The 25,267-nt window shown below is 39.9% G+C and overlaps 1 protein-coding gene and 1 pseudogene across 3 annotated transcripts in view; one reads left to right on the top strand and one right to left on the bottom strand.

The window, feature by feature from the left end:
• Nucleotides 1-25,267, top strand: part of AP2B1 (adaptor related protein complex 2 subunit beta 1) — a 103,074-nt gene that overhangs the window by 62,904 nt on the left and 14,903 nt on the right. For all 3 annotated transcript variants that reach the window (XM_070394887.1, XM_070394884.1, XM_070394886.1), the window contains 2 exons: nt 4,545-4,674; nt 24,948-25,032. In XM_070394887.1, coding sequence (XP_070250988.1) covers nt 4,545-4,674; nt 24,948-25,032 — 215 coding nt within the window. The remainder of the gene's footprint in view (nt 1-4,544; nt 4,675-24,947; nt 25,033-25,267) is intronic.
• Nucleotides 6,126-10,877, bottom strand: LOC138994538 (ubiquitin-conjugating enzyme E2 variant 1-like; annotated as a pseudogene).

Below are 25,267 nucleotides of genomic sequence, written 5' to 3'. Positions count from 1 at the left end.
ACCCAGGCATGTGCCCTGACCGGGAATTGAACCAGTGACCTTTTGCTTCATAGGTCAACGCTCAACCACTGAGCCACAACAGCTGGGCTAAAATTTCTTTTTATATTTTGGATACAAAGTCCTTTGCCAGATACATGTCTTAAAATTTTTTCTCCTGTGGCTTGCCTTTCTTTCTTTATTTTTTTTTTAAATATATTTTTATTGATTTCAGAGAAGAAGGAAGAGGGAGAGACAGAAACATCAACGATGAGAGAGAATCATTGATCGGCTGCCTCCTGCACGCTCCCCACTGGGGATCAAGCCCGCAGCCCGGGCATGTGCCTTGGATTGGAATCGAACCTGGGACCCTTCAGTCCGTAAGCCAACGCTCCATCCACTGAGCTAAACTGGCTAGGGCTTGCCTTTATTTTCTTAACAATATCTTTCAAAAAACAAAAGTTTTTTTTATTAAAATAAAGTTTATTTTACAATTTTTAAAATTTTTATGGCTTATGCTGTTTGTGTTCTAGCTAGAAACTTTTGCTAGACCCATAGTTACAAATCTTTTTTTTAATAGACATGTTATATAGATTTAACTCCTATATTTACGTTTATAATTCATTTAGAGGTAATTTTTATATATAGTATAAAGTAAGAGTCAAAGTACATTTTTTTCCCATAATAAGTCTTGAAATCAGATAGTATAAACTATCCAACCTTATTCTTTTTTTAAAAATTGTTTTGGCTATCTTAGATCCTTTGCTGGGATTTTGATTGAGTACATTGACTATGCAGATTAATTTGGAGGAGAATTGATATCAGACAATATTAAGTGTTCTAACCCATTAGCATGTTATATGTTTCCATTTATCTAGGTTGTCTTTAATTTCTCTCTGCATTGCCTGAACTGGTTTGGCTCAGTGGGTAGCGTTGGCCTGTGGACTGAGGGGTCCCGGGTTCAATTTCAGTCAAGGGCATGTACCTTGGTTGTGGGCACATCCCCAGTGGGGGGCATGCAGGAGGCAGCTGATCAATGTTTCCCTCTCATCGATGTTTCTAACTCTCTATCCCTCTCCCTTCCTCTCTGTAAAAAATCAATAAAATATATTTTTAAAAAAATCTTTCTCTCTGCATTGTTTCATAATTTCACATACAGATCTTATTGCTAGTATATAGAAATATCATTAATTTTTCTATATTGAGCTTGTATTTTGCAACTTTGTTAAACACACTTATAAGTTCTAGTAGCCCTTTTGTAGATTCCTTAAGATTTTGTACATAGATAAGTCATGTTATCTGTGAATAGAGACAGCTTTATTTTTTTCCTTTTCCGTCTTATGCCTTTTCTTCTTTTCTTTTCCTGACTATACTATCGGGGATCGCCAATAAATGTTGAGTTGGTATGGGTAAGAAGGGACACCTTTGTCACGTTCTAATTCTATGGGGAAATCATTCAGTCTTTCACCAGTAAGCACATTGTTAGCTGTAGGTTTTTCATGGAGGTTGAGGGAGTTCCCTTCTATTCCAAGTTTGCTTAATTTTATTGAGTATTGAATTTTGTTAGGTGCTTCTTCATTTAGTGAGATAATCATATGACTTTTTTAGTCTATTATATGGCAGATTTTTTTCAAATGTTATACCAATCTTGTATTCCTGGGATAAATCCTATTTTGTTGGGATATGTTAACTTTTTTATGAATTACTGGATTTGATTTGCTAATTTTTTTTTTATTAAGTTATTACATATTTGTTCTTATCCCAGTGGTTCTCAACCTTCTGGCCCTTTAAATACAGTTCCTCATGTTGTGACCCAACCATAAAATTATTTTCGTTGCTACTTCATAACTGTAATGTTGCTACTGTTATGAATCGTAATGTAAATATCTGATATGCAGGATGGTCTTAGGCGACCCCTGTGAAAGGGTTGTTCGACCGCCAAAGGGGTCGCGACCCACAGGTTGAGAACCGCTGCCTTATCCCCCACCCACCCCCCACTCATGCCTTCACCCCCCTGTTGTCTGTGTCCATTGGTTAGGCCTATATGTGATTTGCTAAAATTTTGTTGAGTATTTTTTGTATCTGTGTTCATGATGTAGTTTAGTTCATTTCTAACATGACTTATTCTTTTTCCTGAGTTTTATTGACTCCCCTTCACCTTCTGTTGTCTGGCCGTCTCTTTCCCAGGTGCTTCCTTTGCTGTTGTGTGTTCCTTGGTAGCTGCAATTGCTTCATTAAGTGTTCTTTTTCCCTTAATTTCATGTATAATTGTCTCATAATTCCACTTACTTCAGTGGCAAATTATTTTCAAGTATGTTTTGCTTGTCAATAAGGAAGTTGTACTGCTGTTTTTCCACTTTTTAAGGGTAGTGTTGAATAGGTGCTGTGTTTATACCATTTTGATACTCATATTTGAATGAGTTGGAATTTGCAGGACTAGCTATTAGCCAGAGTTGTGGTAGAAGAGGAAGATAAGCCCAGGGTAGTGTTTTAGGCTTTGCTGCCCAAGGACACTCACTCCTTTACTATGGTGCAGCTACAACTCCTTTGCCTCTCAGAACCTGACTTGATTCAAGAAGACTTTTTTTTTTTCTGTCCTAAGCTCTGTAGATTCTTTTACTGGTCTCTGGCTCCAAGGAACATAACCCTGTCTTCAGAGTATTTGTTTCCCCTTTGAAAGGTGGTGCTGTGTGTGTGTGTGTGTGTGTAATTTTATTGATTACAGAGAAGAAGGGAGAGGGAGAGAGAAATAAGAAACATCAGTGTGCCTTGGCTGGTTTGGCCCAGTGGATAGAGCGTCAGCCTGCGGACTGAAGGATCCCAGGTTCGGTTCCGGTCGGGGGCACATGCCCAGGTTGCAGGCTCGATCCCCAGTGGGGAGCATGCAGGAGGCAGCCGATCAATGATTCTCTCTCATCATTGATGTTTCTATCTCTCTCCTTTCCCCTTCCTCTCTGAAATCAATAAAAAAAAAAAAAGAAAGAAAGAAAGAAACATCAGTGATGAGAGAGAATCTCTGATTGGCTGTCTCCTGCAAATCCCCTACTGGGGATCTAGCCCACAACCCGGGCATGTGCCCTTGACCGGAATCCAACCCCACATCCTTCAGTCCACAGGCTGACGCTCTAGCCACTGAGCCAAACAGGCTAGGGTGAAAGGTGCTGCTTTTTTAGCTCTGTCAGTACCACCACCACCTCAAGTTTCCCTGGGGACTTTCTACTTTTTCTTCACTTCATCTCTATGTTATTCCCTGTTTAAACTTAGTCCTACTCACAGCACTTTACACTAGGAATAGGGTTCTTTTCTGAGAATGGATACTTACAGTCAGTCTCAGAGGCCTCAGGACTCCCTGGGCCTCCTTGCTGCACCTCCAGAGCTTCTCTCACCAGTTCTGCTGATCTCATGTGCTGAGGCCACACTTAAATATAGTTTGGAGTTTGCAGGTTTTCTCTGACTTGTAGATTTGCAAAAGGGGCAGTTGTAGATTTGTAGGGAATATTTCTCCCTTTTGTTTCCTTTGTATCATTTCCAAGAGGAGCAATTGGAAGATTTAGAACTAAGCTGCTGTCGTGTTTCTATGCCAATATTGACTACTGATAGAGTTTGTTGATCACAAGAGCAAGATCAAAAGAGCAAAATGTTTCTCATCGATGTTTCTATCTCTCTATCCCTCTCCCTTCCTCTCTCTAAAATCAATAACAAATAAATTTTACTATTTCATAGTAAGACAATCAAAAAAAGGGAGGAAAGATTTGAGCAGACACCTCCCCAAAGAAGACATAAGAATGAACAAGCTTATGTAAAAATGTTCATATAATTAGTCATTTTGGGAAATGCCAATTAAAATATAATATTGTTATATGTATATCTATAAACATGGCTAAAATTGGTAAGGATCTGGAACACCTGGAATTCTCACACTTACCTTGTGACCCAGCAATACTGATGGGTACTGTACTTGCTGTCTGCCTTAGTCTTAGAAAGTGGCCAGATTTGGAACTACAACTTATCCTAGTCATTTGGAATATTTCAGCCAATCAAATTTTTTTGCTACACGTAGCCTGTCTCTTTTCTAATGATTTTGTCCTACGTAAGTGAACAAAAAAGAAAGAAAATGAGAGTTGCCAGTAAATTCTCTGGACGGATCAGGCAGGTTATCAAGCTAGTGAAATAATAATAAATTTATTGTACTTTATAGGGGGTTATTTTTCAGTCTTTTTTCTCTCAAGGATTATCTAAGGAAAGATGTATTTTTTAAAAGTTATTATCAATCTGTCTCTCATGACGTGATAAACATAAGAAACTTTCGGAGTCAGAGCACTAGCAAAGTAATTCTGTCCTTATGACTGTTTATCCTTATTCAAAATCATTTAATAGAAAACAGAAGTTATATTGTAACCAGTGTTATAGTAAATTAGACTTGACCATCTTGGGTCTTATTATGCCTTCATTTAATATTGTAAAAAATTATGTTCCTTCAAATGGAGTAAAAAACCATTGAAACCCAATGATGCAGCTAAATCCTGCCTCCTGATTAACTTCTAGAATTTCTTCATCCTCTCTCCTAGCTTTGGCGTCATCCCCAGCACTCCCCTGGCCATCCATACACCACTGATGCCAAATCAGAGCATTGATGTCTCCCTGCCTCTCAACACCTTGGGTCCAGTCATGAAGATGGAACCTCTGAATAACCTACAGGTTCGAGTTTTACTTCACTCAGGGTACAAGTTGATATCTTGCCAATTTTATTTTATTATGTGTGTATGTATATAATTTATATTAGATTTGGTCATGGAATCAGATTTGTAATAACTCTGTGGTGAAGAGTTTTATTTATTTTTTAAAAGTCATGCATTGACATGGAAAGTTATTCTTTTACTCAAACATTTAGAAACTTTTAAAGATCGTTTTTACAAACCTTTTGTTTTTAAAACTTACATAGCAAATTTCAGTGTCATTTATATAAAAACTAGAGGCCTGGTGCATGAAATTCCTGCATGGATAGGGTTCCTAGGCCTGGCCAGCGATCGGGGCTGATTGGAGCCATCTTGCCCAGTCCTGATGGGGCCAGGCCAATTGGGGCCTGCTGGCCAGGGGGCAGGGATCGCGGGAGGTTGGCCAAGAGGAGGGATGGGGGAAGTTGGCTGGCCACGGGGAAGGACCCGGAGAGGTGAGGTTGGCTGGCTGCGAGAGGTTGGCTGTGGGAGTGCACTGACGGCCAGAGAGCAGCTCCTGCATTGAGCGTCTGTGCCCTGGTGGTCAGTGCGCCTCATAGCGACTGGTCCGTCATTCAGTCATAACAGTCGCTTAGGCATTTGTTTATACACACACACACACACACACACACACACACAGATTTCGCCCTAGCTAGTTTGGCTCAGGGATAGAGCATCGGCCTGCGGACTCAAAGGTCCTATGTTTGATACCTATCAAGGGCACATGCCCGGGTTGCAGGCTTGCTCCCCAGTAGGGGGCGTGCCAGAGGCAGCCAATCAATGATTCTCTCTCATCATTGATGTTGCTATCTCTCTCTCCCTTCCTCTCTGAAATCAATAAAAATGTATTTTAAAAAAAGATTTCAATAGAGAATCGTGTGGAGGTTATTGTTAAACACACAACCATGTATAGTTAGTTATCTGGATTTAAATATCTGTTGTTAACACATATCTATGGTAAGTGTTAATCTTAGAGGAGTTCAGAACTTCATCAGGTCTACAAGAGCCTCTTAATCTTGAAAACATTGTAGTTTTTAGAATGTTTAAGTCCTTATTTAGAGTTTTATTCCGTTTTCATCTACTTTGAATTTCTCTTTGAAATATAAGCTTTCTGGGGCTCAAACAATGTGAAGGCAGAGTAGTAAGCTTATGAGCTGAAACTGTAGCAGCCCTGAATGGGTATTAATAGAGATAAAAGCCCTGGAAGTTGGGGTTGTTTTCTGTTGTTATTGTTGTGTTGTTATAGCACAACTTATTTCAAATGGACAAAACATCAGTATCATTTACTGTATCTTAAGATAAATTGCCTTTGAATGGGAGCTTCCTTTCCAGTACTTTGAGATGTACAAGATGTATATAGAAAATTTACTACTATGGAAACTGAAGACTTTAAATTGAATGGGTGGGGAAAGGACATCTGGTTTTTCTTTTTGATTAATTGCTATAACACTTTCCTTCAGGTGGCTGAGGGAATATCATATTTTCTTTAGACATCATTAGACACCAAAGCTCCTACAGGGCAACTTTTATGCTATCTGAACTCTGCCATTTGCTAGCGCTCAAATAGCTCTTGGGTCCACTGCCCATTAGAACTATTAACTCCATCCATGTTAATTTTTGTTACAAACTTACAAAGGGAGGGGGTGCTTCTTGATATTTAGGTCCATATTCTATTTTAAGGCTATATATTTGGTTTTTATAAATTATATGAGCTGCCCTAGCCAGTTTTGCTCAGTGGTTAGACAGTTAGCCCATAGACTGAAGGGTTGAAGGCTCAATCCCAGCTCCAGTTGGGGTGTGTGTGTGTGAGGCAACTAATCGATGTGTTCCTCTCACATGGATGTTTCTCTCTGTCTCTCCCCTTCCCTTTCAGTCTCTCTGAAAAAAAATCAATGAAAAATGTCCTCGCGTGAGGATTAACAAAAAAAAAAATTGTCTCAGCCCACGGTGGCTGTCATCTTGTGTCACTATCATTCAAAGGCCAGCCTAAAAAGATGCCTCTTGAAGGATAATCTGAAGACACAGCAAAGAGGATTGGTATTCCCATCCTACCAAGAACTTGAAATGATAGAATAGTCTGAGACTATAAAATATGTTGGGGTTTTTTGTGGTTTTTTTAAAAATATATTTTATTTTTTACAGAGAGGAAGGGAGAGGGATAGAGAGTTAGAAACATCGATGAGAGAGAAACATCGATCAGCTGTCTCCTGCACACCTCCTACTGGGGATGTGCCCACAACCAAGGTACATGCCCTTGACCAGAATCGAACCTAGGACCTCTTGGTCCGCAGGCCGACGCTCTATCCACTGAGCCAAACCAGTTAGGACTATAAAATATGTTTAAAATTACTAAAGAAAAATACCAACCTTCCACTTTCCAGTCAAGACAGGTGGGATTCCATTGCTTACTCTTCTGGAAATACCAGTGTGAGATACTAGTACTGGTGGTGAGACATCAACAGTAAAATTACTTGAAGTTAAAACTAATGTTTCTCAGTAGTTTAAATAGCGACAAAACAAGCTTGTTTGCCAGTATATTAACTACCTTGTTGCTGCAATCGTTGACTGCCTCTTCTTCAGCAAAGGGTATAATGATTTAGAATGAAGGTGGGTGAGTCACAATATAAGGTGGCTCACACTAGAAGAATAAAACAAGGATTACTGTACAAATGGAATTGGCTGTTACTATGGTGAAAGTAAAGTGTTAAGGGGCTTTTCCAACACAGAATCCCAAAGTAAGTAACTAACCCAAATCTACATCTGCTTTCTTTTTATTGAGATCTAACCTCCTGTTGGCCCAGAGAGCCTCTAGCCTAATATTAGAGGACAGTCAGCATGAGTGCAAAATGCTTTACTTTAGAAATAAGAAATGGAATCTGGGTCACAGAAACCAGGGCAAATTTTCTGCTCTTAAAAAAGAAACAGTAAATAAATGAATGTCAGTTTATTTTCCTATTTGCATTTTCATTTAAGTTTCAATGAAATGAACTTCCCGAGTAGCAAACTTCATAATAGACTTTGAATCTTAGTCCAAACCCCTCCCTCAAAAGTTTTCATTTTTACAAACCTGTCTTTATAACAAACAAACTTAAACATGTTCAATCTAAGTGGAATGTAATAAAACATCTCAACTTCTCTAAGAAATATAATTCCATCTGTAGTCAACTGCTGATCATCTTTTTCTCATGGATTCTCCTCTTTCAGGGAATGTCATAATTATGGCTATTTTCTCTTTAATTGGGATTTCCCAGTGGAGAAAATAACCAAAAAACTTGAAAAAAGAGAAACTTTTTCCCACTATAAGCCGCTCTATTTAATGTCTGCTGATGGAAGTTGCAACTAATGGTTAGCTTAAGGTAGGTCTCCCCTTATTCCAGTATGAACAAAAAGAATCAAATCCTAGACCCAGATAAAGCTAAGTCAAGATTGATTGGCATTTAAACATTATATTTGCATAATGTTTAAATTGAAGAGCTCGTGTAGGAAAAGTTAGTACTTTTTTAGTACTACAGACTATAAAATCGTGGAGAAAGAGGAGGGATATCTGGAGGTTGAGGAAATGATATTTTGAATGCAGTGTGTGATTTAGCTATTTTGCCTAATTTGATATCTGTATATAGGACAAGTAAATCAAACCCAGCTTCCAGAACTTTAATGCGACACTTAGTAAAAACACTTTTCTTTAAAATGTTCATCAGACTACTTGTTGGCTTATAATCTGTTTGAAACACTATTGAAAGGTTAAAAAGACACTCTTTCCTCTTAAAATGTAAAATAGATTATACTTAGAGACACAAATACTTAATAGAGATTGGAATCTATGAAGTTTTTCTACTGTACTGATGTTGGTTGTTTAAAAAAAAAAGCCTTGTGAATCCAAGTTATAATTATTACACAAAAAGTCTGAAGCCTGAGCCAGAACAGCCCATTCATATGGAAAAGCCACTGCAAACAGCTTGAATGGGGCTGCAAATTGGGTGGGGCAGGGTCTCAGATAGTCACCAGGGCAGGGCAAATAGTGTAAGCCAGGTTGATGGAGACTCAGATATGGTCACTGCCTGTCAGCACTGTGGCAGGGAGGTCTCAGCAAAGGAATAGTGGCCACTGCCAGCACTTTTTTCTGGGAGAAAGCTGCCCCCCAGCTCTTGCCCTGATGCCACACAATTTAGATCCTCTCCATAGGTCCCTAGATCCTTTCAAGCTGTTGCGCCAGCACTGGAGTTCAGAGGAAGTGAGTCCAAGTAAGTCTGTGCACCAGCCCTTTAAGAGGAACTGCCTGGGTCTCCAGCAGCTTCCATGTCATTCATCCGCAATCCCTACTGATGTTTACAGGCCTAAGTTACGGGGACTTCTCTTCCCAGCATTGGAACCCTGGTCTGAGGTGTCTGGTGTGGGTCTGGGACCCCTTTCTCCTCATGGGGAACCTTTGCAGCCAAGATATACCTTCCAATTAAAAAAACACCACAGGTGGATGTCGGACCAACCCATTCCACACCTCCTACCAGTCTCAAATGTACTTTCTTTACTTCTCTAGTTATAGGACTTCCATTCAGCCAGATTTCAGGCAGTTCTAAATGATAGTTGTTCTGTGGTTTAGTTGTAATTTTGATGTAGTTGTGGGAGGCTGCGAGTACCGTGGTTACCTACACTGCCATCTTGACTATCCTCCTTCCCATTATTTCTTCAATATTTTTTCTGCCCAGTTATCTCTACTCCTTCCATAATTCCAATTACACATATGTTAGACCACTGATATTGTTTGTCGGGTCACTGAGGCTATTCTTTTTGTTCTCCAGTTTGGGTAATTCCTGTTGATGTATCTTCAAGTATACTGGCTTTGTTCTGTAGACTACAACCTTCTATTAAATCCATTCAGTATAATTTTTATTTCAGATATTATACTTTTCAGTTCTAGGATTTCCATCTGGGTCTTTGCTAGAGTTCCCCATTTGTTCACTCCAGATGACAACTGGAGAACCTGGAGCCTACTCCTTTATCCCTCCTACTCTCTTTGGCCATCCCTTGGGCCTAAGGGTATGCTTATAGACCCAAAAGAAAAATAACCAGTAGAAGTATCTGAAGAAGGCCCTGGAAACAGTATTATTGCTGTCTATCTAGAAAATTCTTGTGTTCTAGCTGGACAGTCTCTTTGGCCTTGTGGATTCCTTTATCCATGGGTTACAGGGAGGCCAGAGGAGGATTAGTGTGTGGCCTTCTAAACCATAAGACCCAGGACAGGACCCCCAGCTCATCACTGAGGGCAGTTGGAATCCTCTATGCAGTACTTTCTTTTTGGGTTAGCTTATCTCTTCCAAAAATTATCTTTGACTCTCTTGTCTACTAAAAGCTTTCTGTCAGTCTTCTAGGGGATAAGTTGGGAAAGAGGGCTGAAGAGTAGCATTCAGCATGTATAAATTCACTTAATCAACCACCCCTCACTCATACCTGGCATCCCCTTCAAAGTATCATCTATTTAATCATCTCTAAAAGAATCAATCTTTACACCTAGCTGGTTTTGCTCAGTGGATAGAACGTTGGCCTGCGGACTGAAGGGTCATGGGTTCAATTCCAGTTAAGGGCATATGCCCGTGTTGTGGGCTCAACCCCCAGTAGGGGGTGTGCAGGAGGCAGCCAATCAGTGATTCTCTTTCATCATTGATGTTTCTATCTCTCTCTCTCTGTCTCCCTTCGTCTCTGAAATTAATAAAAATATAATTTTTTTAAAAATTATCAATCTTTAGTTTTATGTAGGGGCTGAAGGGCTAAGGTAACTTAGAATGGTGGTAGGGATCTAGTACTCTCACAGCATCTTAATCCTCTTTCCTTTAACATCCCCTTTCCTCATACAGATTCAGAGGTGCTATCAGTCTTAACCCTTTGAGAATTCTGTGGTGTTACTGTTAATCAATTTATTTTACAGTTATAACATTTTATTACTGTTGTAATTTTTTTCTTCCCTATCTTTATTAATTTACTAGAGGCCCCATGCATGAAATTCGTGCACTCGGGTGGGTGGGAGGGGTGCCCTCTCACAGTCTGGGAGCCCTGCGATGGATCGCCCCAAAGAGGTAGGCCCTGCCCCCCCAACCAGGGCTCCGTGATGGATCGCCCCAGCGGAGGGAGGCCCCACCTACCCGGGGCAGCCTGCCAGTCGGTGGCCTGGGCCTCCCTCTGCAGGGCGATCATGGGGCAATGGATGGGCCCCCGACCAATCGCATTACACCCGCCTTGGTTGGCCTGGCGCCAGTGGGTGTCATAGCCTGGTTGTCCAGATGGTTGTTCCGCTGTTCAGCCGTTTGATCGATTTACATATTACGCTTTTATTATTATAGATGCCTTTAATTTTTTTTTCTTTTAATTATGGCAGAATTTCTTCCAGGAGAAAAAATTTTAATGTGATTTTCAGTCTATTATTTTTATCTGAAAGTCTGATAGCACCTTCATAAAAATGTATTCATTCCTTCCATCTATATTATTTTACAATTAGGAGCTTTAGTTAGTGGTGAATCTGTGGATTAAGAATTGGTATTTTTCACTTATAGGGTATTATGAGACTGACAAATGATTTCACTTATTTATGGAATCTAAAGAACAAAATAAATGAAAAAAATTTGAAACAGGCTCAGATTCAGAGAGAGAACTGGTGGTTGTCAGAGGGGAGGCGGGGTTGGGACACTGGGTGAAAGAAATGAAGGGACTAGGACTAGCAAGCACAAATTTGTAGCTACAAAATAGTCATGGGGAGATTAGTAAAGAATGGGGAATGCAGTCAGTTGTGATAACTATGTATTGGTGCCACTTGAAATGTTGGAAATATGGAGGGGGACACTATGTAAAGTATATGATCGCCTAATCACTAAGCTATACACCTGAAGCCAGTATATTTTAAAAAAAAAAAAGTATTGGTCCTTCCCTACATATAGTTTTTGTTATCTGTCTATCTACCTGTCATCTTTAAACCCCACATTAGTGTTGTATAATAAGGGGATAAATATTAGGGAAACGAAATAATGTCTCGGCTTTTTTCTTTGAATATCTCTTCTAAAACAAAGCAGTATTTCATCAGTTCTATTTATTTAACCTTTGAATGACTAGGGTCGAAAGTGCTGAAGATGCTAGCTACAAAAGACACAATCTTACAGTCCTATTTATTCATATCCTTATGATCTTTGTCAGCCAAAAGGTGTTGGGTTTTGTGTGTGTGTGTGTTTTTGTTTTTTCCCAGTGTATGGTCCTGAGAAAATTCTGTCCCTTGCTACTCCTACATTGCAGTCCCAACCTGTGAGAAAATGAGTTGCAGATGGTGCCTGTCCCTGATATTTCATGTCTTACATATGTCCATTCACACTCAGAAAACCCACAGCTCTAGCTATTGTACCAGAAAAACTGGTAAATGCTTCCAAATGGAAAACTTTTTCAGGAGCTTCTATCAAATGAAGCAAACCAGCTTGGCATCTGCTGACTTTTCTTGACTGTTGTGCAGGGCAAACAAGTTCAGTATTAAAGCCTCCTTTGGTCTTTCAAGATTCACAGTTGAGGACTGTGCACTCAGATTGCTTTTGTGGGAGCACATGCCACTTAGTGGTTGAGTCCTTGACGTAGTGGATCTTATGGGAACTATAAGAGATCCCCAGATTAGACAGGTAGATCCAATGCTGAAAATAACCCCTAAAGACAGAACAGAATATATGCGATATTCCATTAGCAAATGGAGGCGATGGAGTTTTGGTTATAAAAGATGAAAACATTTTTTTACCCAAGAAAGCAAAAGAGAAAATTACTTTCTGTAATTTCTACTTCAAATTTTATCAGTTTATTTGTGTCATTTAAATATATCCTTTAAATCTCACCTGAGAAACAGAGTATCTTATATACGAATATTTCATTTCTTACTTGGTTGTTTTTTTGAGAACACTCCTCATCCTTGTCAAGATATCAAGATTCTACTAGGCAATATCTTTTATCTTAATGCTAGAGGCCCGGTGCATGACATTTGTGCAAGGGGCTTGGCCCTCGCAGCCCCAGCTTCATCCTGACAGTTGTTTGGCTGTTTGGTCTAATTAGCATATTAGCTCTTTATTATATAGGATAACCAGCACTCAGCTTGCTTCTGAAACTCTTTATGAATGTGTCTGTTAATAGCAATAAAAGTGATTTGTGGGTTTTCATCTATAAAAATCTCAGCCAACTTTATATTACGATAGTAAGTTGAGAGTTGATGATGAAAAATGGCATCAGTTTTGTGTTTCTGGCTTGATAAATAATTGGAAAGTAGATTCAACCATATGATCTTTATGTAGTAGGGGACTTCCCAAAACCTTAATATACATTATAGGTCGGAATTAAAGGAAACTCACTGGGATTTTCCAGAGCTGGATTGAAGCCCACTTGAGAGCCATGTCCTTCCCTCATACATATGTATACTCTTATATTTTGCTGTAGCATTATATTCAGTGAGATAGGGAAAATTTTGCTTTATTCAAAATTTTTATGTAGGGATTATGCATAGGCTTTATATTATTGAGGCTCATACATCTTGAAAGTAAAACTTGAGAAAACCTTTGAGCCTTTATGCAAACATAAAGAATGTTAACCCTAACCGGTTCGGCTCAGTGGATAGAGCATCAGCCTGCGAACTCAAGGGTCCCAGGTTCGATTCTGGTCAAGGGCATGTACCTTGGTTGCGGGCACATTCCCAGTAGGGGGTGTGCAGGAGGCAGCTGGTCGATGTTTCTCTCTCATTGATGTTTCTAACTCTCTATCCCTCTCCCTTCCTCTCCGTAAAAAATCAATAAAATATATTTTTTAAAAAAAGAATGTTAAATCTCATGGTTGGAAGAGATAACTTTTTTGTTGTTAATCCTCATCTGAGAACACATCAACTGGTTGCCTTCTGCATGCGCCCCGACGGGGGAGGGAGGAAGCAAACCCGCAACTGAAGTACGTGCCCTTGACCAGGAATGGAACCTGAGGCCCTTCGGTGCACAAAGCACTGCTCTATCCACTGGGATGCACTGGTTTAATGTCTGTTTCAAACCCTATTTCTGATGGAATTTACCCTATATGAGCAGTGATTTAAGTCTCAACATCTCTAAGAATACTAATGACTTATTACCCTAAAATGGCCCATTTAATATTCCTAAAACTGTTAGGGATTCATTTATATTGAACTGAAATATATCTTTAAATTCTATCTGTAGATCCTCGTTTTACAGCTGGAGTTTTATAGACAAGTTTCTGTCTGAATCAAGGTTCATGGGGCCTGAAAATCAGTCAGGTGGGCCTACAATGAAAATATACTCAATCTGAATATTTTTTTCATTTTTTTTTAAATTAAATCTTTATTGTTCTGATTACATTTGTTCCTCTTTTTTCCCCATAACTCCCCTTCTCCCAGTTCCCGCCCCACCCTCCGCCGTCACTCCCCACCCACTGTCCTCATCCATAGGTGCACGATTTTTGTCCATTCTCTTCCCGCATCTCCCATTCCCCTCCCCCCCCCCCCAAGAATAGTCATTCTATTCCCCTTCTATGTCCCTGATTCATTGTAATCACCAGTTCATTCTGTACATCAGATTATTTATTCACTTGATTCTTAGATTCACTTGTTGATAGATGCATGTTTGTTGTTCACAATTTGTATCTTTACCTTTTTCTTCCTCCTCTTCTTAAAGGAAACCTTTCAGCATTTCGTATAATACTGGTTTAGTGGTGATGAAGTCCTTTAGCTTTTCCTTATCTGTGAAGCTCTTTATCTGACCTTCAATTCTGAATGATAGCTTTGCTGGATAAAGTAATCTTGGTTGTAGGTTCTTGGTATTCAGTACTTTGAATATTTCTTGCCATTCCCTTCTGGCCTGCAAAGTTTCTGCTGAGAAATCAGCTGATAGTCGTATGGGTATTCCCTTGTAGGTATTTGAGTCTCTTTCTCTTGCTGCTTTTAAGATTCTCTCTTTGTCTTTTGCTCTTGGCATTTTAATGATGATGTGTCTTGGTGTGGTCCTCTTTGGATTCCTTTTGTTTGGGGTTCTCTGCGCTTCTTGGACCTGTAAGTCCATTTTTTTCACCAGGTGGGGGAAGTTTTCTGCCATTATTTCTTAAAATAGGTTTTCAATATCTTGCTGTCTCTCATCTTCTGGCACCCCTATTATTCTGATATTAGTGCGCTTGAAGCTGTCCCAGAGGCTCCTTACACTATCTTCACACTTTCGGATTCTTTTTTCATTTTGCTTTTCCAGTTGGGTGTTTTTTGTCGAATCTTTGGTTTGATTCTTGTGCTCCTCTGGTCTGCTATTTGGTATAATATTCTTTATTTCAGTCTGTGTATGCTTACTTTCTAATTTCTCTATCGTAGCATCGAGGCTCTCATTAGTTTTCGTGAGGCTCTGCTCAAGTTTATAGCAAGCCCTCAAAATTGCGATTCTTAGCTCCATATCCTCCATTTCTGTCATGTTTTTTTGTCTCCGCATCTTTTATGCTTTCTTGGTGCACCCCCTTGTGGTCTTTGTGCGCAGTCTTGTTCTAGCCAAGCCTTAATTGTTGTAGTTAACACTAGAGGGATTTGACCACCAGGCCGACTGGCTGTAGGAATCAGCTGTGTGGAAAACGTCTGTCTTCTGGGGAGGCGCTAATCCAGCCTTTGCCTGAGGAGATCGGCAAATGGCTGTGCGCAGGGTTTGGGCGGGGCGGGATCAACAGGGCGGGCGGAGGAGCAGTTATGGCCGCTCTCAGTCCCGTTCCCAGAGGCTCTGCTTCTCAGAACCCCGGCAGCCGCTGCAAACCTCGGAGAGAAAGCTGCCCTCAGGTTCCAACTGATGCCGGATAATCCCGCTTCTCCCGTTTGAGTCTGGGTCCCTAGAGACTCGCCCGGATCTGGAGCCCAGAGTCTGAGACTCACTCCCGACCGAAAACGACAACCGCGCCCTCAGCCACCAGCCCGCTTTCGCGCGCACCTCGGTACCTTTGTATTTTCCACACTGCGCCTCCTCTGAGCCTCGGTTTGCTGTTCTCTTTCCTTCTAGTTGTAGAGTCTCTCTTCAGCCAGCCTTCCTGTGGTTCTGGGTGATGTCCGTTCCGTCTTTTAGTTGTATTTTTGAAATGGTTGTTTGCGGCAGCGGTCTCCGGTGTTTACCTATGCCGCCATCTTGGTCTCTCTATTTTTTTTTTTTTTTTTTTTCATTTTTATTCCACTTCAGGAAAGCCTAAATTTATGGAAGGACATTTATTTGTATGTACTGCAAATAAATGTCCGTCTATTGTTCTAATTTTAATAAAAACCAATTAGAAGTAAAACTGGTAAATGTATTTAGTATCAGTTACAGTTTGGAAACTAAGGAACATATTATTTAATTTTTTTTTTTTTAAGTGTGAAAATGAATGGTGCTCCTTGGTTTCGTGGCAACATTTCTTTTCAGGAACCATTGAAGGAGTTTGGAAGTCAGATACTCCAAATATGAAAGCACAGAACTTCTTAGTTCCATAGCTCGCGCTGGGTTCCTAACAGTAATTTCTGTCGCATCTCTGCACATTGTCCTGCCCATGTACCTAATCATTTTGGTTGCCAATGCCCTTTTTCTGTCCAGTAGGCACACCTGTGAACCTATTTGATTTCTGACTTGCTGTTAACTAACCTAAGACTGTATCCTTATTATCTAGAACCTAGATTAGGTTCTAAATCAGTTTTATTCGAAGATTTTAAAATGAATGATGTTCATTCATTCTTATTACAGAGGTCTGTTTTTTTCTATTGAGTTTCCTTGGGTCTTTTGTCCCAAGACATACCAGATTGGGGTGTGGAATAGCTAATCACTTTAACTGGTAGTTTACTAATTCTGTCTTCACCATTTTATGATTCAGTACAGTATATATTGAGTGTATTTTAAGTTTACCAATAAGTCCTACACAGCAAACAGTTCATATTGTTAGTGTAAATAGTATTCTAAAGTGCAAAAACTGCAACTGAGGGCACATCAGCCAGTCCTATCAAGGTACACAAAGCTGTCATCAAAGGGGAAAAAATAGAGATTGATACCTTAAGGTTTAGAGCCCACACAGGTCTGGCAGAACCTATTTAAGGTAAAACCTTACGTTTTGGGGAATTTGTCAGGCAGAATGAAAGGCCTGTGAAAATATTGCTGTTTATTTCTAGCAACTGAAACTATAGAGTAATTTTGTTGTAGACTTGTGGAGGAAGAGATAATTTGGTGTTTGTAACCAGATTGGTCAGTATAGTATGGCAAGTGGGTTCTGTACAGGCAGAAAGAGATTACATGTACATTTGCTGCAACTTTCTGATATATTTTGCCTAACATAGAAAACTTTTTAGAAAACAAGAAAACTACCTGGAGCAGGAACAGATGCAATATATCTTAGCATTATTTTCCCTTGACTGGGTTCCTTGTGAAGCACGCAGCTCCCAGTGACCCTCTCCACATAGGTATATCCTATCAGAGTTTGTGACAGCTGTGTACTTCTAGGCCATACCACCGCTGTGTTATACTGAGATTTCCATCGCCAATCTGGAAGTGTTTATATTTTTCTAAGCAGAACCAAAATCCTAATATTGGTCCACAGAGCCCTATGAGATCTAGCCATGCTACTCCCTCCCTTACTCCACTCTGGCCACACTGGCTTTCTCACTGGTCTTCAGATGGGTTTGAAATGGGAGACCATATTTAACCTAAATATGGTAGGTCTTTTGGGCATTGACTAGAAACATAGAACAGGTAGATTTAACTCCAGCCGCTAGGAGAAAGAGCCACGTCTGCTTGAGTCTCAGATGACATTTATCACACAGTTGGGAGTCAGTGTCATTAAAAACCTGTCCCTCAGAGCCATTCCCCTAGGATCTATTGACTAGTTGGCGTGGAGCTGGAAACCCATTAGAATCATCATTTCTCAGAGAAATGAAGATGGTCAGCGTCACTGCCTGGTCTTAGGTTGGACCAGCCTGTAAATAATCCTTCCAAAAGCTAAGTAGAGAGCAGGAATAAAAGAAAAAGTATTCTTTAGAGACTTGGAAAGGTCACAAGTGACATCATGGAAGTGTAGATGATATACTCTCAAAGGTGAGCTGTGTGCCACTTGCCTTGGTTTTTCTTGGGGCTGTGCCTCCTGTGGTTATCTGTGGTGAGAGGCTGCATTTGCCAGAGTTCAGACTGAGTTCATCTAGTACCTTTTTATAGTACTTTTGAGTACACTGGAACAAGGTTAGAATATTAATTTAGCCTGTTCGTCTCCAGCTGTGCCACCATAAAGAGGCTGCAGCTACTGCAGCAGGCTTCCTATACTATGGAAAGAAACTAATTGCAGGTTACAGGCTGAAGCTGACAGGCTGCTCTTTCCCCAGCAGCCACTGAAAGTAACTTTTAAAAATCATTATTATTCTTAAGCATTTATAGCTTCCTTTTGTGTTTTCCAAGTGCCTTGGAATCATTTCTATTTGCTCTTCCTATTGATGTCCATGTGAGGCAAGTTAATATTGTTATGGCCACATGTTGCACGTGACCGACTAGGAACAGAGTATTAGGTAATCTGCTCCTTGGTACCATCTGTGTGATCTGCTGTAGGCATCCTCAAAGTAGAAGCTCAGGTGTGCATTTTGTCCCTTAGCTCATTGAACCCATTTCTTCACTACTTGCTTTTAATTTGGTGTATGAGTATTAATGGCTTTTATACTTACTGACTACAACTTAACAGTAAAAAATATATGTTACATAATATATATACACACACAATACATACATAAAACTGAAACACTTTCAGGAAACATTACTTACTCTTCATGAAATACACTATGATATTTTCTATTCTCTTTTTGATGCCAGTTCCAGACCACTAAACTAATTTTAAGAACCACCATTTGGTTGTGACCCGCAGTTGTTAATGATTTTTAATCCTCACCCAAGGGTGTGTTTATTGCTTTTATTTTTTAAAATATTTTTTATTAATTTCAAAGAGGAAGGGAGAGGCAGGGAGAGATAGAAACATCAATGATGAGAGAGAATCATTCATCAGCTGCCTTTTGCAATGCCCCACACGGAATCAAGCCTACAACCCCAGCATGTGCCCTGACCAGGAATCAAACCGTGACCTCCTGGTTCATAGATCAATGCTTAATTGCTTTTAGAGCGAAGGGAACAGGGAGAAAGAGAGAGAGAAACATCAATTGGTTGCCTCCCATAAGCACCCTGACCGGGGATCAAACCTTCAACCTACGTATATGCCCCAACTTGGGATCGAACCTGAAACTTTTTGGTGTACGGGAGGATGCTCCAACCCAAGCTGGGGCATGACCCATAGTTTTTAAAAACGCACTGCTAAGGAGGTACTTGAAGCTGACAAATACACATGACAGATTTTTGTGGAGCATCAGTTTTACTAAAAAGTAAAGGAGAAATACATTTTTATATTAACATATAGATGCATTATGGAATAGCATGCAACTTCAAAGAAATTTTGTTTTATGATGGGCTACTTAGTAGTATACTTCTAATCCTGACCCTTCTTCCTACCTCCACCCCAGTATGTATGTCCATGCATCCCTCTTCTGTTAAGGGATAGAGACTAGAAAAAACTTGAGAAGTGCTGTTCTTTTGGAAACTTTAGAACAAGTTTATATCTTGACTAAACCTAAATGTTTGTTCGGAACTTTGAATAATATATTTTACAATCATTATTTATATTGTGTACTTCTACTCAATATGAGTGCCAGTTCCTGTTCTAGGAACAGAATACAGAGTGAACAAGAGGCAGAAATCTCTTCCTTATGGAACTCATATTCTACTGGAGGTGGGACACGAGGCATGGGGACAGGCAGTAAACCAACAAATTAGTAAAATAGTATGTCAGATGAGAGCAATGAAGAAAAATAAAGCAGATTGAAGTGGGGAATCCTAGAATTGGAGATTGAGTGGTGTAATTTTATAAGTATGTTGGTCATGCAAGAGCTACCTGAAAAGATAATCCTATACTAGTATAATAAAAGCCTAATATGTTAAGTGTCTGGTCATCCAGTTGGCCATTCAACCAAAGTGTAATATGCTAATGATATGCTAAGGCCGCTCAACCACTCGCTATGATGTGCACTGACCACCACCGGGGGCAGATGATCCAACCAGTAGGCTAGCTTGCTGCTGGGGTGGAGCCCTCCCATAGTCCCTCCCTGGCCCCGATCGTGCACCGGTGGGGTCCCTCAGCCTTGTCTGTGCCCTCTCACAATCCAGGACCCCTCGGGGGATGTCCGAGAGCCGGTTTCAGCCCAATCCTGTAGGCCAGGCCAAAGGACCCCACTGGTGCACGAATTCATGCACCAGGCCTCTAATATTTGATAAAAGTAAAAACCTAAAGGAGGCTGGGAATGAGCAGTGCATATTACTGAAGGAAGAGAATACCAGACAAAGGAACAGCAAATGCAAAAAGCCATGAGAGAGGAGTGTGCCTGGCATGTGCAAGGAGCTCAACAACAGGCTCCTGTGGCTGACATGGAGCGAGCATGAGAAGAGTCGTAGCACATACAATCAGAGGTAATAGGCATTAGGTTCTAAGCAATTGTAACTTTAATTTTTATTCTGAGTGAGATTGGAAGTCATTGGAGGTTTGAGCAGAGAAGTATTTGTGAGCTGACCTACATTTTAAGTTTACTCTGGCTGTTGTGTCAAGAATAGACTGAGGAAGGTAGGTGTACGGAGTGGGGAAGGCAAGAACAGAAGCTGGGAGACCATTAAAAGGCTTTGCAGTATTCCATTTCCTGAGTTTGGAAGGACAGCAGGTTATTTTAAGGATGAGGAGGAGAGAGCAGGAATTTATTTTGGACATGTTCATTTGAAATACTATCTAAGTAAACATACCAAGTAGGCAGTTGGATATATACGTGATAATTGATATCTAATAGGCAAGGTAGGTATTGATGTATTAAAGCTCTTGGAAAATAGTTCCCCAACTTGTCTGGGTTATACCTGTTAGGATAGTTAATTAAAAAAAAAAAACGACCTCCCTCCTACTTCCAAAGAAATCAATATCATACTCTTTAAGGTTGACTTAGTTCTCTTTAAAAGTAACTACCATCTGGATTGGAATCTAACTGGCTTCATACTGTGTTCCCTTGATTCTTTTATGCCTTAACTCCTGAGGAGTGATTGGCATATCCTTGGAGAATCTAGTATTCTTTGTGAATACATATGTTATTCTTCCTTAGCATATAGATGTTATTTTAGCTGAGTGATTTGAAACTAAAAGAGCCCACATATCACCCCATCCCTGCTTCATTCAGTATCAATTTGTGTAATGAGAGAGATGTTGGGATTATGTTATGCACATAAATGATGTAGAGGTAGGAAAAAAGGATGAGAAATGAGTATTTAATTCCATTTGCTCAATATCTTCACCTTAATTTCATGCAACAGATATTCATTGAGCCACTAGTATGCTAGAGAAAAATGAGAGCCCCTGCACTCGAGGAGCTCATTGTGTTCAGGGTGAGACAGGTGTAAAGTTAGTACTAAACCAATTGTATGCTGCAGTGGAAGTGTATGCACTGGGAGCTATACGGGGAAGGATAAGAGCTATCCTGAGAAATCTCAAGCTTGAACTGAATCTTAAGATTACATAGAGCCCTGGCCAGGTAGCTCAGTTGTTTAAAAGCAACATCCCAGATCAGTGGTCGGCAAACCGTGGCTCGAGAGCCGCGGTTTGCCAACCACAGTCCCAGGTTATGGGTTCAATCCCTGGTCAGGGCATATACAATAATCAACTAATGAATGCATAAGTAAGTGATACAACAAATCTCTCTCTCTCTTACTCTCTCAAATCAATAAAAAAGATTACATATTTTCCAGACAGCTAAAACTTCAGAAGACTTTATTAAGTAGAAAGAACAGCGGGTAAAGAGGCACAGAGCTGTGAGTTTGAAATGCATCTCAGGCCAAGAGTAAAAGTTTGAGAGCTGCAAAGTGCAGATTTTGAAAAACTAATGGAAAAGAGTTGAAACACTTCCTCCCAAAGAGTGATCTGTGTGCAGTTGATCTTGTCAAAAGATGATATTTTACCAAGGGCACAGTAGCAAGAAGAGGCATGAAGCTAACGGTTTGCTAATAAGCCTTTTTATCTCTTCCGATCTCTTAACATAGTAGTAGTGCTACATTTGAGCATGTGTAAGATGTCCAGTAAGTCTAATATGATCGTCCTTAATTATGAAAAATTCCGAGTAAAAACAGTAAAACGGAAGACCGGGAATTTTTCCTTAACAAACACTTGTTATAATACTTATTTTAAGGCACCATTCTAAGTGCTTTGCAAATATTAACTCATTATCTTATAATAACCCATGCATTCAATACTGTTGTTATCTCCATTCTACAGACAGGAAACTGAGTGGGTACTACTTGCCCAAAATCACACAACCAGTAAGAAGAGTCAGAATTTGAAATCACGTCTGATCTGGTTCCCAGGTTCATGTTCTGAACCACTGTGTCCATTGTTTCTGCTTTTCCCAGCTTCTTAGAATTATGTAGAACAGAAGTCCAGGAACCCTGAAATTGTATGTCAAATGTTGCATGCACATTTTTCAGAAAGAGGGTCCATGGCCTACGTCTATGTATTAAAAGCATCCGCAAGCATAGTGGTTTAGCACTGCTAACCTAACCTAGAGGAGCTTTTCATGTCCGTTTCATTGCTAAAGAGCTCCAATTGGAATATGGATTCCCTCCCAACAAGATATTTAAGTTTTTGGTTAAGTACCACCAGTATTATTCCTTGGAGGATGAGGATTATCCTGTATTCTTTATATATCAAATGGTTAGGACATAGTAAACATGAATAAACGAATGAATGGCACATTGTGAAATATGGCTGCTTTATATTCAAAGATAATAGTAGATAATCACTTTGCATTTCACATAAGACCTTCATGTAACCACATTATACCACCCCAGTTTTCACCTCTAAATGCCCTTTATAAAGCTGACACTCCTCTATCCTCTTGGTGCCCTTATTTGAAATGAATTCTCCTTCTCTCAATACTGACTAAATATTAATTAGACAATGCCTCTTTCCCAGAGGCCCACACTGGTATAAATCTTTTGAAGTGGTACTCTAGCACCTCTAAAATGTCAAAAGTCCCTCTTTTCCTAAGGTTAGTTTCTCCACTTATATTCACCATTCTCTAACTTCTTGAGAATCCTGCTGTTCCAGCATTTTGGGCATCAAATTATGTGATATAGATCACTCCTAGGAGGTTGGTAATTGAAAGGTTAAAAACACAGTTACTCCTGTTATTTGCAGATTTTTAATATTTCCTACAACTTTTGTGATATGCTATGTTAGTACAGTTTTGGTAATATTATACTTAAAATCCTTTTATTCTTGAAATATTAATGTTTATTGCTTATAATATTATATGTAAGATCATTTTTCTTGAATAATTGGTGTTTATTGCATGTAACATTATCATATTTAAAATCGTTTTTCTTGGAAAAAAGACACACAAGTTACAAGGAAAGTAATTGATGAATTCTTCTGGGAGAGAGAACAGAAAGACTGTCAAGTAGACATAACCAAACTATGGAGGAGGAAATAAAGGTACTATTTAAGGTTGGGAAGATAGTAAGTCTTTGGAAAGAGGATATTTGGAGCTCATAGCCAAAGTTTGATGAAGAGTAGATATGCTGTTGAAGTGTGGGCATTTGTCCCCACAAAGTGTTGGGGGTGGGGATATAGTGGTGCTAGATAGGCACTCCCCCCCACTCTTTGTTTTCTTAGAGCAAAATGAAAGAGAAATGGGCATGGTTACTGATTATAGAACTTGCCCAGAGAAATGTTTTCCTGCAGTGCCAAGAGCATGACTAGGAAAGTCACTAATGACAGAAACCAGTGGGAAGTGGTGGTTTAAAGCAATTCTCCTCCTCTTCTCCCTTCTTACAGTGTATGGTTCTTATAATCTGCCTCACTGGAAGCTGCCTGTTTCTGAATGTATATGCCAACCAGTGTTGCCCCTGAATAAAAGTACTAACTTTTTAAAAAATATAAACAGTGTGCTCTGAATTGAAAGGGCCATGGAAGCTTGTATTGTGAGAAGAAAACTCATTTCTTTGCTTGCTCAAAGACTTTTTCTTTTTTTTAAATCCTCACCTGAGGATATATTTATTGATTTGAGGGAAAGGAGAGAGGGAGGGAGGGAGGGAGGGGAAAGAAAAAAAACACACCAGTCAGTTGCCTACCGTATGTGCCCCAACCAGAGATGGAACCCGCAACCTTTTGGTGTATAGGACGATGCTCCAATCAACTAAGCCACTTGGCCAGGGCCAAAGGCCTTTCTTCTTATAGTCGTCTGTTGTACCAGTATTTGACCCAAAGGTTTTCCAACCATAAGACTTAAGAAATAAGATTTTATTATTGTTCAAAAGTTTATAATAGATACAGATAATAGATACAGAGGCAGAGTTGCCTCGAACACACTGTCAAACTACAGCAGGAAGGCCGGGGAGGTTGGAGGGGCAGGGGGGGTGGTAAGAGATCAACCAAAGAACTTGTATGCATGCATATAAGCATAACCAATGGACATGAGACACTGGGGGGTAGGGGAGGCCAGAGGATTGTCAAGGGCGGGGGAAAAAAAGGAGAAATATGTAATACTCTTTGTAATAATTTAAGCAATTAAAAAATATATTTAAAAAAATTTTTTAAAAAAGTAATAAGATTTTATAAAAGAAACAACTTTAAAACCAACATCTAAAAAAAGATAAGGGGCAGTATGACCACTTATTTTGGAGAGGGGGGGGATCAGGTTTTAGGGTCATACAAATTGCATTTGAGCCTGGTCCTTCTGTGTACTAGCAGTGTGACCCTGGATCTTTTTGAACCTCAGTTCCCCATCTGTAAAATGAAAAGGGAGTGACAACTACTTTGGGATGGTAATAGTGAGTATTAGAAATTATATCATTAATAGGTAGGTGGTAGCAGCAACTACTGTTAATAACCATAGAAACAAAGGAATAATTGAATAGAATTCTGGGTATGGAACTTGTGCCTTGAATTCATTCCCCCTGGAAATCCTCCTAGAGAGAGGTGGTGTTGCAGGTTGTCCCAGTACTCACTCTGACAGTGCAATGAGTAAGGATATGCTTTGCAATGTATGGGCTGGTGTGTCTTGATTTGAGGGGTCCTGCTCTATCTAAAGGAGAAAAGAAATAGGGTGATATATTTCAAGACACATAAATGTTCTTTTCTGTGTTCTAATTTTCCCTTGTTCTTTCCTGGCAGGTAGCTGTGAAAAACAATATTGATGTCTTCTACTTCAGCTGCCTCATCCCACTCAATGTGCTTTTTGTAGAAGATGGCAAAATGGGTGAGTATGTCCTCCTGTCCTGGCAACTATACCTTTGCCCTTCCTCTGAATGTTAGGCGGAGCATAGCCCAAAAGTACAAGTTATTTTTTTTAAATATATTTTATTGATTTTTTACAGAGAGGAAGGGAGAAAAATAGAGAGTTAGAAACATCCATGAGAGAGAAACATCGATCAGCTGCCTCTGCACACCTCCCTACTGGGGATGTGCCCGCAACCAAGGTACATGCCCTTGAC

The sequence above is a fragment of the Myotis yumanensis genome, unplaced genomic scaffold (assembly GCF_028538775.1).
Source record: "Myotis yumanensis isolate MYYU_CA2020_CCGP unplaced genomic scaffold, mMyoYum1.0.hap1 SCAF_16, whole genome shotgun sequence".
NCBI lineage: Eukaryota > Metazoa > Chordata > Mammalia > Chiroptera > Vespertilionidae > Myotis > Myotis yumanensis.
Note: the sequence above shows the minus strand (reverse complement) of the source record. Positions and strands in the feature narration are given on the sequence as shown.